The sequence below is a fragment of the Chlorocebus sabaeus genome, chromosome 28, assembly GCF_047675955.1.
Source record: "Chlorocebus sabaeus isolate Y175 chromosome 28, mChlSab1.0.hap1, whole genome shotgun sequence".
Taxonomy (NCBI): Eukaryota; Metazoa; Chordata; class Mammalia; order Primates; family Cercopithecidae; genus Chlorocebus; species Chlorocebus sabaeus.
This window is the reverse complement of record NC_132931.1, coordinates 12,084,651-12,097,032: the sequence shown is the minus strand read 5'-3', so window position 1 is coordinate 12,097,032 and position 12,382 is coordinate 12,084,651. Positions and strand designations below refer to the sequence as shown.

General features: G+C 52.3%; 1 protein-coding gene across 2 annotated transcripts; it reads right to left on the bottom strand.

Annotated features, from left to right (window-relative positions):
- Window positions 1–86: 86 nt before the first annotated feature.
- ACTL6B (actin like 6B) lies at window positions 87–12,367 on the bottom strand. Of its 2 annotated transcripts, none has more exons than XR_502539.3 (14): window positions 12,239–12,367; window positions 11,731–11,807; window positions 11,349–11,514; window positions 10,946–11,046; window positions 6,774–6,871; window positions 5,738–5,832; window positions 5,565–5,671; window positions 4,460–4,549; window positions 4,240–4,301; window positions 3,988–4,102; window positions 3,770–3,850; window positions 3,569–3,664; window positions 3,267–3,370; window positions 87–315 (listed from the first exon to the last, which is right to left on the bottom strand). XR_502539.3 is itself a non-coding variant. In XM_008018528.3 (14 exons), the coding sequence occupies exons 1-14, from the start codon at window positions 12,261–12,263 to the stop codon at window positions 235–237; spliced, it is 1,281 nt and encodes a 426-aa protein (XP_008016719.1). In that variant the 5' UTR covers window positions 12,264–12,366; the 3' UTR covers window positions 87–234. The 2 variants fall into 2 exon arrangements, 1 of the variants encoding a protein (XP_008016719.1); XM_008018528.3 differs by having other exon boundaries at window positions 3,267–3,353; window positions 12,239–12,366.
- Between the last annotated feature and the right edge of the window lie 15 nt (window positions 12,368–12,382).

The following is a 12,382-nucleotide window of genomic DNA, read 5'->3' as shown; positions in this document are numbered from 1 at the left end:
GGATCATCATGGGTGTAGCAGTGACCCTCCCTCCCCTCACTTCCCTCCAGACCCCTCCACCCACTCCCCACCCCATGGAGGCCAAACTTTTTTTTTCTTAAAACATTTTTACTTCGTTCAACCCAGAAACATCACCATTTACGAAGACAAGAGGGAAAGAGGAGGGGGCGATGTGGCATGGGGTTAAGGGACTTCCATCTGAGCTTGGGAGCAGGTGCATGGGGAGGAGCGCCGTCAGGGACACTTTCGCTCCACGCACTGCTTCCCGCCCTCCTCATATTCCTGCTTGGAGATCCACATCTGCTGGAAAGTGCCCTGGGTGGAGGGGGCAATATCAGGGTCAGGGTGGCCTTGGAGGGAGGTGTGGACGGGCAGGTGCAACCCCTGGGAACCCTCCAACAGGCCCCGACCACCCCTTGGGTTCACATCCCTCTGAAACCCCTCCCCACCGCATCCTCCCCTCCTCTGTCTGTCCCCTTTCATATTCAGAGGGAGAGTATCCTCTTCATATCATTCAATCAATAATTCATTCATTCAGCAAGTATTTATTGAACAGCAGTCTCTGCCCTGAGCTAGGCCCTGCTCCTGAGCTGGGGGGATGGCACGCACAGCCCCGGGCAAGCCAGCCTACACCCAGCACTCAACACCCCCTACACACACACAGTCCTTTCCCACCAGGTGTCCTCTCCTCACTCCATCAGGGCTTTGGAACACCACTAGTCTCCCTCTTTCCCAAGGAAGATATTCCCTCCACCTCACCATTCCAACACTGTGGCACCCCATCTGAAGCCTTCAGCGTTACAACTTACCCCATGAGGGTTCCTGCGATGAGGATCTCAGAGTGTCCCTTCTCTCTCTATTTTTTAATTTTAATTTTAATTTTTTAATTTTTAATTTTTTTTTTTTTTTTGAGATGGAGTTGCCCAGGCTGGAGTGCAGTGGTGTGATCTTGGCTCACTGCAGCCTCTGCCTCCCAAGTTCCAGCGATTCTCCTGCCTCAGGCTCCTGGGTAGCTGGGATTACAGGCACCTGCCACCACACCCGGCTAATTTTTGTATTTTTAGTAGAGACAGGGTCTCACCATGTTGGCCAGGCTGGTCTCAAACTCCTGACCTTAGATGATCTGCCCGCCTTGACCTCCTAAAGTGCTGGGATTATAGGCGTAAGCCACCATGCCCAGCCTAATTTTTATTTTTTGTAGAGATGGGGTCTCACTGTGTTGCCCAGGCTGGTCTGAAACTACTGGGCTCAAGTAATCATTCCACCTCAGCCTCCCATAATGTTGGGATTACAGGTGTGAGCTACTATGCCTGGGGTTCTTTGATCTTTCTCACCCTACACACATGTGCTATCCAAGGCAGTGGCCACTAGCCTCCTGTGGCTCACCAGCCCTGGTCCAAATTGAGACATGCTCCAAGTGGAAAATACGCACCCAATTTTTTTTTTTTTTTTTTTTTTTTTTTTTTTTTTTTTTGACAGGATCTCACTCTGTTACCCAGGTTGGAGTGTAGTGGCACAGCTCACTGCAGCCTCAACCTTCCAGGTTCAAGTGATCCTCCAACCTTGGCCTCCCAAGTAGGTGGGACTACAGTTATGTGCCACATTGCCAGCTGCTTTTTAAATTTTTTGTAGAGATGAGGTCTCACTTTATTGACCAGGCTGGTCTAGAAATTTTGGGCTCAAGTGATCCTCCCGCCTTGGCCTCTCAAAGTGCTGGGATTACAGGCGTGAGCCACTCCACTTGGCCAGGATATATTATTAATACTTAATTTTGGGCCAGGCACAGTGGCTCACACCTGTAATCCCAGCACTTCGGGAGGCCAAGATGGGCAGATCACTTGAGGTCAGGAGTTTGAGACAAGCTTGGCCAACATGGTGAAACCCCGTCTCTACTAATAATCCAAAAATCAGCCAGGCGTGGTGGTGCACGCGTGTAATCCCAGCTACTTGGGAGGCTGAGGCAGAAGAATCGCTTGAACCCAGGAGGCGGAAGTTGCAGTGAGCCAAGATTGCTCCACTGCACTCCAGCCTGGGCGACAGAGTGAGACTCTGTCTCAAAAAAAAAAAAAAAAAAGGAAAAAAACAGAAGAACTGTGTGGCTGACATGCTCCAGCCCTAAGCTAAGTTCAGACTGCCAGCCTCTGTCTTTCTGACCCTAGTTTCTGTCTCCCTAGGGGACTTCCTTTCTCATGGATGTCCTCCTTGTCTGTCATGGCCTCACTGTGCCCTCTGTGTGACTGATACCCTACAGATGCAGGTTGCAACTCCAGCTCCCTGCTCAGTACCTTCCTTCCACCCCAGCAGCAGGTCCAGACTGAACTTACCACCTCCTGCTCCAGAACCAATCTGCCTGCCTCCTTTGCTAGTTGCCCCTTGCTGTCCACCCCATCCCCACTGCTACCCATGCTATGACTCCAGGACAATTGAAACAGCCTCCTTGCAAGGTCCTGTTGACCCCAGCTCACACCTCGACCCCAAAGACTCATGCCTGGCAGTCTTTCCAATCATGCCTGCATTGCCACATCACTCCCTTGCCCCAAACCATCAGGGTCTCCCCTCCGCTGACTGAGCACAGGGGGTGTCTCACCAAAATCTCATCCTGACCAATCTCTCCAACTACCTGTCCCTCTACTCCTTTTTTTTTTTTTTTTTTTTTTTTTTTTTGAGAGAGAGTCTCACTGTGTCACCCAGGTTGGAGTGCAGTGGCACGATTTCAGCTTACTGCAATCTCCGTCTCCTGGGTTCAAGAGATTCTCCTGCCTCAGCCTTCTGAATAGCTGGGATTACAGGCATACACCACCACGCCCGGCTATTTTTTGTATTTTTAGTAAAGACAAGGTTTCATCGTATTGGCCAGGCTGGTCTCGAACTCCTGACCTCAAGTGATTCGCCCGCCTCGGCCTCCCAAAGTGCAGGGATTACAGGCATGAGCCACCGTGCGCAGCCTCTTCTCCCCAATTTGTAAAAGTAGAGATGGGTCTTGCTATGTTCCCCTGCTGGGTCTTGAACTCCTAGCCTCAAGCCATCCTCCCACTTCAGCCTCCCAAAGTGCTGGGATGACAGGTGTGGGTCACTGTACTGGGCCCCTGCCCCCAATCTGTGTCCTGTTCACCCTTCTGGGAACATTCATTGACCGACATTCCTCAAAAATAAATGTTCGTTGAATGAATGAATGAATGAATGAAGAGGCAGGCAAAGTGGCGGGCGCTGTCTGGGTCTCCCCTCTCCCCCCCAGTCAGTGCTAGGCCAGGTACCCTTCCTCTCACCAGTGAGGCCAGGATGGAACCCCCAATCCAGGGGCTGAACTTGCGCTCCATGGTGCTGTTGCTGGCAATGAGTTTCAGTCGCATGCTCTGGGGGTAAAAAGGGGCTGGGGGAAGCAGACACCTAGGTTCTGGGAAGGGACAGGGCTTGGGGGGCAGGGGGAAGACTTGGGAAGCCGCAGGGGCAGGGGTTCTGCTCTGGTGGACAGAACAGAAGGAAGGATATGGGAAGAATGGGGGACTCAGTCCTGGACAGCTGAGCCAGGACGGGCATCTGGGGCACTGGGTCAGGGGTGGGCTCCTACCGGTGGGGTCTTCTGGGAAAGCTCTCGATTGAGCCTGTCAGTGAAGCCCTGCAGCAGTGTATTCCCGCCGGTGACAATGACACTCCCATACAGGCCCTGAGAGCAGGAAGAAGGAGTGAACCACGGGGGACAGCCCCCCAACCCTGCCTTCCCACTTCCCCTGGGCCCCTTTGCCCAGCCTCAGCTCCGGCCTGGCCTCACCGGGCGAATGTCAATGTCACACATGCCGATGCTGGTGGTCACCACGTGGCCCACACCCAACATGGTGTTCCCCGACAGGCCCTGCGGAGAGAGGTGACTGGGGCTGTGGGCCCTCTCCCCCTTCCCCCAGTCCCTGCAATCCTTCCCAGCCTCCCCCACGCCCCAGGATCCAAGGACTGCAGCCAGCACCCACCCCAGTCCTTGCCACACAGCCAAACCTTGACGTTCGAGGGATCAAAGAGGCCCTCGGGGATGCGGAGTCGCTCGGCGCCATAGTCTGTGTTATAGCCATTGGGCATCTCGTAGTGCACTGTGGGCATTTGTGCAGCCACCCTGCCCAGAAGGGAGCAGGACTCTGCCTGGGGTGCTCAAGAAGGATCAGTGGGTGGACAGCACCAGAGTCCCCCAGCCCACCCCAGGAGTCCCAGTTCTGCCCTTTCTCACACCCCCCAGCCCTGAGCCACACTCACTGTTCATCGTAGGGGGAGTCTGAGACCTGCAACACGGAGGCCTGGAAGTCCTGGATCACCTCCTGAAATCCCAGTGAGGGTGATGAGGGCCTGGGTTCCTCCTGAGCAACACCCCCCCGCCCAGCTCCCCCTCCCTGCTCCACCTCCCATGCAAGGCCCCTGCCTCGCCCCCATTCACGGCAGGGGAGGGGGCTTCAGGGGACCCTCTCCAGAGGCTCACATTACACATGTAGTTATGCCAGGACTTGGAGACCTGGGGGAGCTTCTCCTTCTTCTTCCAGTTTGGGGGGGCGCCCTCCCGGACAGGCTCCTGTGGGGGCACAGCGTAGGAACACCCTTTCTTAGCCCACCCTGACCCCTACCCCACCTTCCTGGCACTGTTCCCAGCTCTGCAGCTAACTGGCACTGGAGGCTCTGCTGTGCTGCCTGCAAGAGGGGTTTCTCACCCTTTCCTGATGGAGAGGAGAGAGAATGGGGCATGCCTGTCTCTCCGTGTGTGCCCTTCATGCAGTGGGTACAGCTGACCTGGAGAACACCAGGAATACAGCAGTGACAGAATCTCCAGAGAATGGCCTCCTAGGGGGCCGCGATCCACGTGAGGGCACAGGATGGAGCTAAGCACACAGTGTCACTTCATACAGCACCCTGGCTACTGCCTACTACTGTTCCACTTTACAGAAGAGGAAACTGAGGCCCAGGGAACTTTGATATCATGCTATTGGTCACACAGCTCTTTTTTTTTTTTTTTTTTCAGAGTCTCACTCTGTCGCCCAGGCTGGAGTACAGTGGCGCGATCTCGGCTCACTGCAACCTCTGCTTCCAGGGTTCAGGTGATTCTTCAGTCTCAGCCTCCTGAGTAGCTGGGACTACAGGCATATGCCACCATGCTTGGCTAGGTTTTGTAGTTTTAGTAGAGACGTGGTTTCACCATGTTGCCCAGGCTGGTCTCGAAGTGAGTTCAAAGCGATCTGCCTGCCTCAGCCTCCCGAAGTGCTGGGATTACAGGCATGAGCTACCATGCCCGGCCGGTCCCACAGCTCTTGCACAGCAGAGGCAGAACTTGAACCTGGGTTTATATTGAACCCTAGAACCCACCACACTGGCCCTCACACATCCTGCTGTCTGCTAGCTGATTCCATCACCTCAGCGTATCCCTCAGCCTGTCTGGATTTCAGATGCCTCACTTATAAAAGGAGAAACTGGAGCCAGGACCCACTGGGGAGCCTGCTGCTTTCTGCTCTGATATCTCGTGTGTCAGCGGGTTGACGGCCATGGGGCGAGTGGCCAGGACTCTAGTGGCAGCTCTGTGTCCCCAGAGGCCCCACCTTGGCTGCGATCATGTAAGGTGGGATGATGTCAATGGCCATCTCCTGGAACAGCTCCCGGCACTGCATGGAGATGAAGTCCCCTGCCAGAGGGGACTTGACGATGCCTGGAAGGAAGGCAGTGTCAGGATCTGGTCCTCCCGGGGCACCCCTGCCCCATGCCGAAGCCCCACCTTGCTGCAGGACGTAGCCGTCATGTACTGGAATGGCCGTGGTGTGGGTGGCCCCACTGTCCAGCACAAGGCCCGTGGACCGCCCGTTTGCAAAGCTGGCATCGGATGGGTAAGTCAAAGAGACAGCAGTGGCAAATGAGGGGCTTGGGCCCAGATCTGGTCTGGTTACTCTCTGCTCTGCCAGCGTCCAGTTCATCCCCAGTGTGCAAATCTGTCCTCCTGGTGATGACTCATCTCCTGGAGAAAGGTTCTGAGACCCCAGTTACTTCTTTACTTATTGTTTGTTTGTTTATTTATTTATTTATTTATTTTTGAGACTGAGTCTTGCTCTGTCATCCACGCTGGAGTGCAATCACTCACTGCAACCTCTGCCTCCGGGTTCAAGAGATTCTCCTGCCTCAGCCTCCCAAGTAGCTGGGACTACAGGTGCCCACCACTATGCCTGGCTAATTTTTGCATTTTTAGTAGACACAGGGTTTTGCCATGTTGGCCGGACTGGTCTCGAACTCCTGACCTCAAGTGATCTGCCTGCCTCGGCCTCCCAAAGTGCTGGGATTACAGGCGTGAGCCACTGTGCCTGGCCAGCCACATCGCCCAGCCCCTTTATTTTTGGTTGTGTCCTATAGATTCCCTAAAATTAGGGTCACTATCACCCCAGTGCATAGCACAGGGTTCAATGTAAGGCAGATCCTAAAAAAAGTCAGTGTTGAAGGAGTTCTTGGGACGGGACTGCCACAGTGTTCTACATATCTCCCTCCTCTGTCCAGTTCCAGTGCCTGCTCTCTCCAGGGCCCAGCTCGCTGTCTGCTCAGCCTGATCCAGGGAACAGAAAGGGGCCGCTGATCTGGCCACCCTAGGCTCAGATGTGCTCAGTCCACTGGGCCTTCTGCACTAGTGGGGCGGAGAGAGGTGTCTGCCCATTGGGACACTGATCTTCAGAGAACCAGGCCTGATCCCCCAGCTCATCTCAGCTGAGCTCAGCACAGGCCCCACCCCTGCCCTCCACCCAGTCAGAGCAGCTCAGTCCAGAGGATACGCGGTGAGCACGGCCGTCTTGCATAAGAAGAAGGCAGGAATGTTGTACTGCTCGAACATCAGCTCTGTCAGCTTCTCCCGCTTGGCCCGTGTGTTCCACTGTGGAGAAAGTGCAGGAGGGGAGGATTCAAGAAGGGAGAGGCACAGACCCACATCCACGCACATGCAACCCAAACACTCACACATACACTCACGATCACACACACACGCATTCAAACACTGGCACACACACACACGACCTAAACACTCACACATACACTCACGGTCATACACACATGCATTCATTTGTGCGCACACACACTCAAACACACATACACTCACACTCACAGATACACACACATAAATACACACACATGCATTCACACTATACATACTCTCACAGTTACACATGCATTCAAACACACTTGCACACAGTCAAACACACGTATACACTCGCATTCACACACACAAACTCACACGCACTCGCACATACACATATATTCACACACACACGCATTCAAAACATTTGCACAGGCCAGACACGGTGGCTTACACCTGTAATCCCAGCACTTTGAGAGGCCAAGGCAGGAGGATTGCTTGAACCCAGGAGTTCGAAACTAGCCTGGACAACATAGTGAGATGCTGTCTCATTTAAAAAAAATTTTTTTAAAGTAAAGAGCTTGTGGGAATTAAAACTACATGAACAGAAATGAAAAACTCAATAGAAGGATTGGAACATAAAGTGGAGGGAATATCTTGGAAACCAAAGGAAAAAGGTAAACAGATGGAAAATATAAGAGAAAAGGGAATTAAATTAGAGGACCAATTCAGGGGGCAACAAAATCCAAATAACAGAAGATCCCAGGAGAGAAAATGGAGAGAAAGAAATAACTAAATAAATAATTTTTTCACTGAATTGAAAGACATAGGTTTTCAGAGTGAAGAGACGTACTAAGTGCCTAGAGCCATGAATGAAAATATGCCACATTGAGGATAAAGTAAAAACTCTATAAACTTTCAGAAACAAAAACATTACATCAGAGGATCAGAAATCAGATGGTTTCATCCTTCTTAATGGCAACAATATATGCTGGAAGAAGGACAATGGAAAAGTGCCTTCAAGATTCTGAAGAATAATGATTTCCAACCTGGCATGTGATACCTAGCTGAGCTATCAACTCAAGGTGAGACACACAAAGTCTCAAAAAATATACTTCCCATGACCTTTCTTTAAAAAATTTTTTTTAGATGCCGGGCGCAGTGGCTCATGCCTGTAATCCCAGCACTTTGGGAGGCCGAGGCAGGCAGATCACTTGAGGTCAGGAGTTTGAGACCAGCCTGGCCAACATGGTGAAACCCTGTCACTACTAAAAATACAAAAATTAGCCAGGCGTGGTGGGAGGTGCCTGTAATCCCAGCTACTTGGGATGCTGAGGCAGGAGAATCGCTTGAACCCAGGAAGTGGAGGTTACAGTGAGCCCAGATCACGCCATTGCACTCCAGCCTGGGGAACAAGAGCGAGACTTCGTCTCAAAAAAAAAAATTTTTTTTTTAGATTATTAATTTTTTTTTTCTTTTAGACAGAGTCTCACCCTGTCGCCCAGGCTGGAGTGCAGTGGCATGATCTAGGCTGACTGCAACCTCTGCCTCCTGGATACAAGCGATTCTCTTACCTCAGCCTTCCGAGTAGCTGGGACTACAGGCATGCACCACCATGGCCAGCTAATTTTTATATTTTTAGTAGAAATAAGATCTCAGTATATTGCACAGGCTGGTCTCAAACTCCTGGGCTCAAGTGATCCTCCCACCTTGGGCTCCCAAAGTGCTGGGATTACAGGAGTGAGCCACCGTGTCTGGTCTCTCATGACTTTTCTAAGGCAGTTACTGAAGGACCTGCTCCATGAAAACAAAGGAGTGAGTCAAGAAAAGGAGTCAAGTACAGGAAACAGAACTTCTGACCAGGACAGAGGCAAAAGGATTCTATGAGATGATGGTGAAGGGAAATACCAGCACAACAGGTTTATCCCTGGGCAGAGGGCTACTAGCGCAAACTGGACCAGGTCAGTGGGCTTCTGAAGAAATTTCTTCAAGAAGATGAAATTGATAAAATGTCTAATGAAACTGATGTCTTGACAAAAGATATAATTGATGAATAATTTAGGGTTCACACTGTTAAGTAGATAGAAAACCAGACCAAATATAATCAAACACAGGGCTGGGGGTGGTGGCCTGCCTGTAATCCCAGCACTTTGGGAGGCCGAGGTGGGTGAATCACGAGGTCAAGAGATCGAGAGCATCCTGGCCAACATGGTGAAACCCTGTCTCTAGTAAAAATACACAAATTAGCTGGGCGTGGTGGCGCACACCTGTAGTCCCAGCTACTTGGGAGGCTGAGGCAGGAGAGTCGCTTGAACCTGGGAGGTGGAGCTTGCAGTAAGCCGAGATTGCACCACTGCACTCCAGCCTGGTGACAGAGCAAGACTCCCTCTCAAAAAAAAAAAAAAAAAAAAAAAAAAAAAAAGAACACTTTTTTTTCCAGTTCTAGGAAAACAAGAAGTCGCACAAGAAAGTAAAAGTGATCATAGTGTATTGCCTGTCTCAGTCCTGATTAGCATACATAGTAATAAGAATGTAAATCTTGGGCTGGGCACAGTGACTCATGCCTGTAATCCCAGCACTTTGTAAGCTGAGGTAGAAGGATTGCTTAAGCACAGGAGTTTGAAGCCAGCCTGGGCAATATAATGAGACCCCATCTCTACAAAAGATTCTCTTAAAATTATTTCTAACTTAAAAAGAGTGTAAATACTGAATATTGATTTCTTTTAAAGTCTAAAATACAACTGGGCTGGGTGCGGTGGATCCCACCTGTAATCCCAGCATTTTGGGTGGCCGACGCGGGCGGAACGCTTGAGCCCAGGAATTCAAGACCAGCCTGGAAAATGTGGTGAAACCCTGTCTCTACAAAAAATTTAAAAATCAGCTGGGCTTGGTGGCTCATGCCTGTAGTTCCAGCTACTCCGGAGGCTGAAATGAGAGGATCACTTGAGCCCAGGAGACCAAGGCTGCAGAATTGTGCCACTGCAATCCAACTTGGGTGACAAACTGAGCGGAGCCCCTGTGTTTGAGACAAAATCTCAAAAACAAACAAACAACAAACAAAATCCCAAACAACAACGACAACAACAACAACAACAAAACCCATTGTACTTAAATGAGGGTAATAGAAATATGTTGTGGCCTAGGCTGGGGAGGAAAAGAGAGCTAAGTGATCATTTTCTAAAGTGGAAAATTCATTGATAATATCTAAAACTAAAAACTCCACAGGCAGCAATTTAAGTGTAATATTAGAGATATGGAAGAAAATACCCCCAAAATTAGCTAAAAAGGAGAAAAACAGTTGCTTTTATAAAGAGGAATCTATAAGGATGTGGGTAAGAACATTTTTAAAAATGCAGTTTAAAAATTTTTTAAATTGTTATTGTTTTGATAAAAGAGATGGGTCTTGCCATATTGCCCAGCGTGGTCTCGAACTCCTGGGCTCAAGTGATCCTCTCGCCTTGGCTTCCCAAAGTGCTGGGATTACAGGTGTGAGCCGACATCCCCAGCTCACCAATGTTGACCAAAATAATAATAATAAGTTAAAAGGTCTAAAAAGTACTTGGAGGCTGGGCGTGGTGGCTCATGCCTGTAATCCCAACACTTTGGGAGACCAAGGCGGGTGGATCACCTGAGGTCAGGAGTTCGAGACCAGCCTGGACAACATGGCGAAACCCCATTTCTACTAAAAATACAAAAAGTTAGCCAGGCATGATGGCAGGTGCCTGTAATCCTAGCTACTCGGGAGGCTGAGGCAGGAGAATCCCTTGAACTCGGGAGGCAGAGGCTGAGATCTCACCATTGCACTCCAGCCTGGGTGACAGAGTGAGACTCTGTGTCAAAAAAAAAAAAAAAAAAAAAAAAATTAAAAAAGGACTTGGAGATGGAGAAGGGCAGCAGAGTAGATAGAACAAGAAAAGAGCAGGAGGGATGGAGACTTAGGAAGGAAGGAAAGTGGTTGGGATGGGTGAGGGGAGTCTGAAAAGGGAAGGGAAGTGGCTGACATCGGTGGCTTGAGGGGAGAGGAGGAGAGGTGGATGGCGGGAAGCAGGTGCAGTGGAGATCGGGGTTGGACATGGGAATGGAGGAAGCACTCACCGGGGCCTCGGACATGAGCACGGGGTGCAAGTTTGGCTCAGACTTGACGTGTTTGCTGTAGGTATGATCCAGGATGGCTCTGAAGCACTCCCAGTCCTCGACTGGGGCCAGAAGAGCAGAGTGGAGAAAGGCAAGAGGGCAGGCAGGGGTCAGGGACAGGGAGAAAAGGAGGGAGAAAGGCCAAGCCCAAAGGAGGGTCAGTGAGTCCAGGTCCAGGGGAACGTCCCCCCTTCCCAGAAACCTGGTGGGCCCCTGGGAAGGGAACCCAGCGAGAAGAACCCTGGCAGCGAGAAGAACCCTGGGGCTGCAAGGAAGACTCCTTGGGGAGTGGGGGCTGCTATGTTCCAGATCGTGGGGAGTGGGCTCCCTATCTGTCAGGAGGTGATGGGTGGGGGCCCCTTACTCATGCCATTCTTGAGGGGCGACATGACCTCCGCTCCATCCCGAGGCACGTGCAGGGCATTGGTGTCGATGTGGAAGATCTTCCCTTTCTTCTCTTTGTCCCCCTCCAGCTCCAGCCCGCCCCCCTCCTCCGCGGCCAGCAGCCCCACCGTGGTGGGGAAATCAGCCTGGTGGGGAAGGGTTGGGGGAGGATCGGCAGGGAGAGGGGTCACCCTCTTGCCCCTGTCCAGCCCCACGGCAGGGTCCTCAGCCCGCCCCTGGGTTTATTCCCACATTCCCGCTCAGCAGAGCTTCTGGGCGATCTGGGAGAGCCCTGGGTCACTGGAAAGCCTGAAGAAGGGTCAGGAGCCCCTAGGATTTAGAGAGGAGACTGGAAGGCTCACCTTGGGACAGTCCTCCCCAGCGTAGCCAGCGCGGACTGAGAAGGAGCCAATGTCAAAGACCAGCGCCCCCACCTCATCTGTGAGGGGAGACAGGCCTGTAAGGGGACCTCCCCTGAACTCTCTCCCGCTAGGTAGTTCCGAGAGAAAGTCAGGGCAGAGCCACAGTCTCGCCACTTTCAACACCAGTCTGGAGCCGGTGGGAACTGGGCCTGGAGTCCGAGGTCCTGGCACTGGGGGTGGGGGCATCATACCGCCAGGGTCCCTTCTTGCCCACTGGCCTTGCTCAGGCCACCCTCCCGACGGAAAAGGAAGGGGCCGGGGCCAGGTTGAGGTGGGTTGCAAGGTAGAGAGGTCGGGCCCGGTGCGCTCGAGGACGGAGAGCAGGGGAGGCGGGAGACACGAGCCTGGGACTGGACCCGTTCATGCGCGGAAGTGACAGGCCCCGGGGTGCCCAGAGCTCGGATGGATGGCGCGGGTTCGGAACGCAGGGGGCCGGAGGCTCGCTCACCTCCGCCGTAGACGCCCCCGCTCATAGTGCCCTCTGCGCTGCTAGCGGCCCGTGGGCGGCGGCGGGATCAGCACCGAGGCGACCGGACAGCTCCCGGGATCCCTGGCGGGGCGGGGCGCGCGGCGACCAATTAGGAGGCCGGAT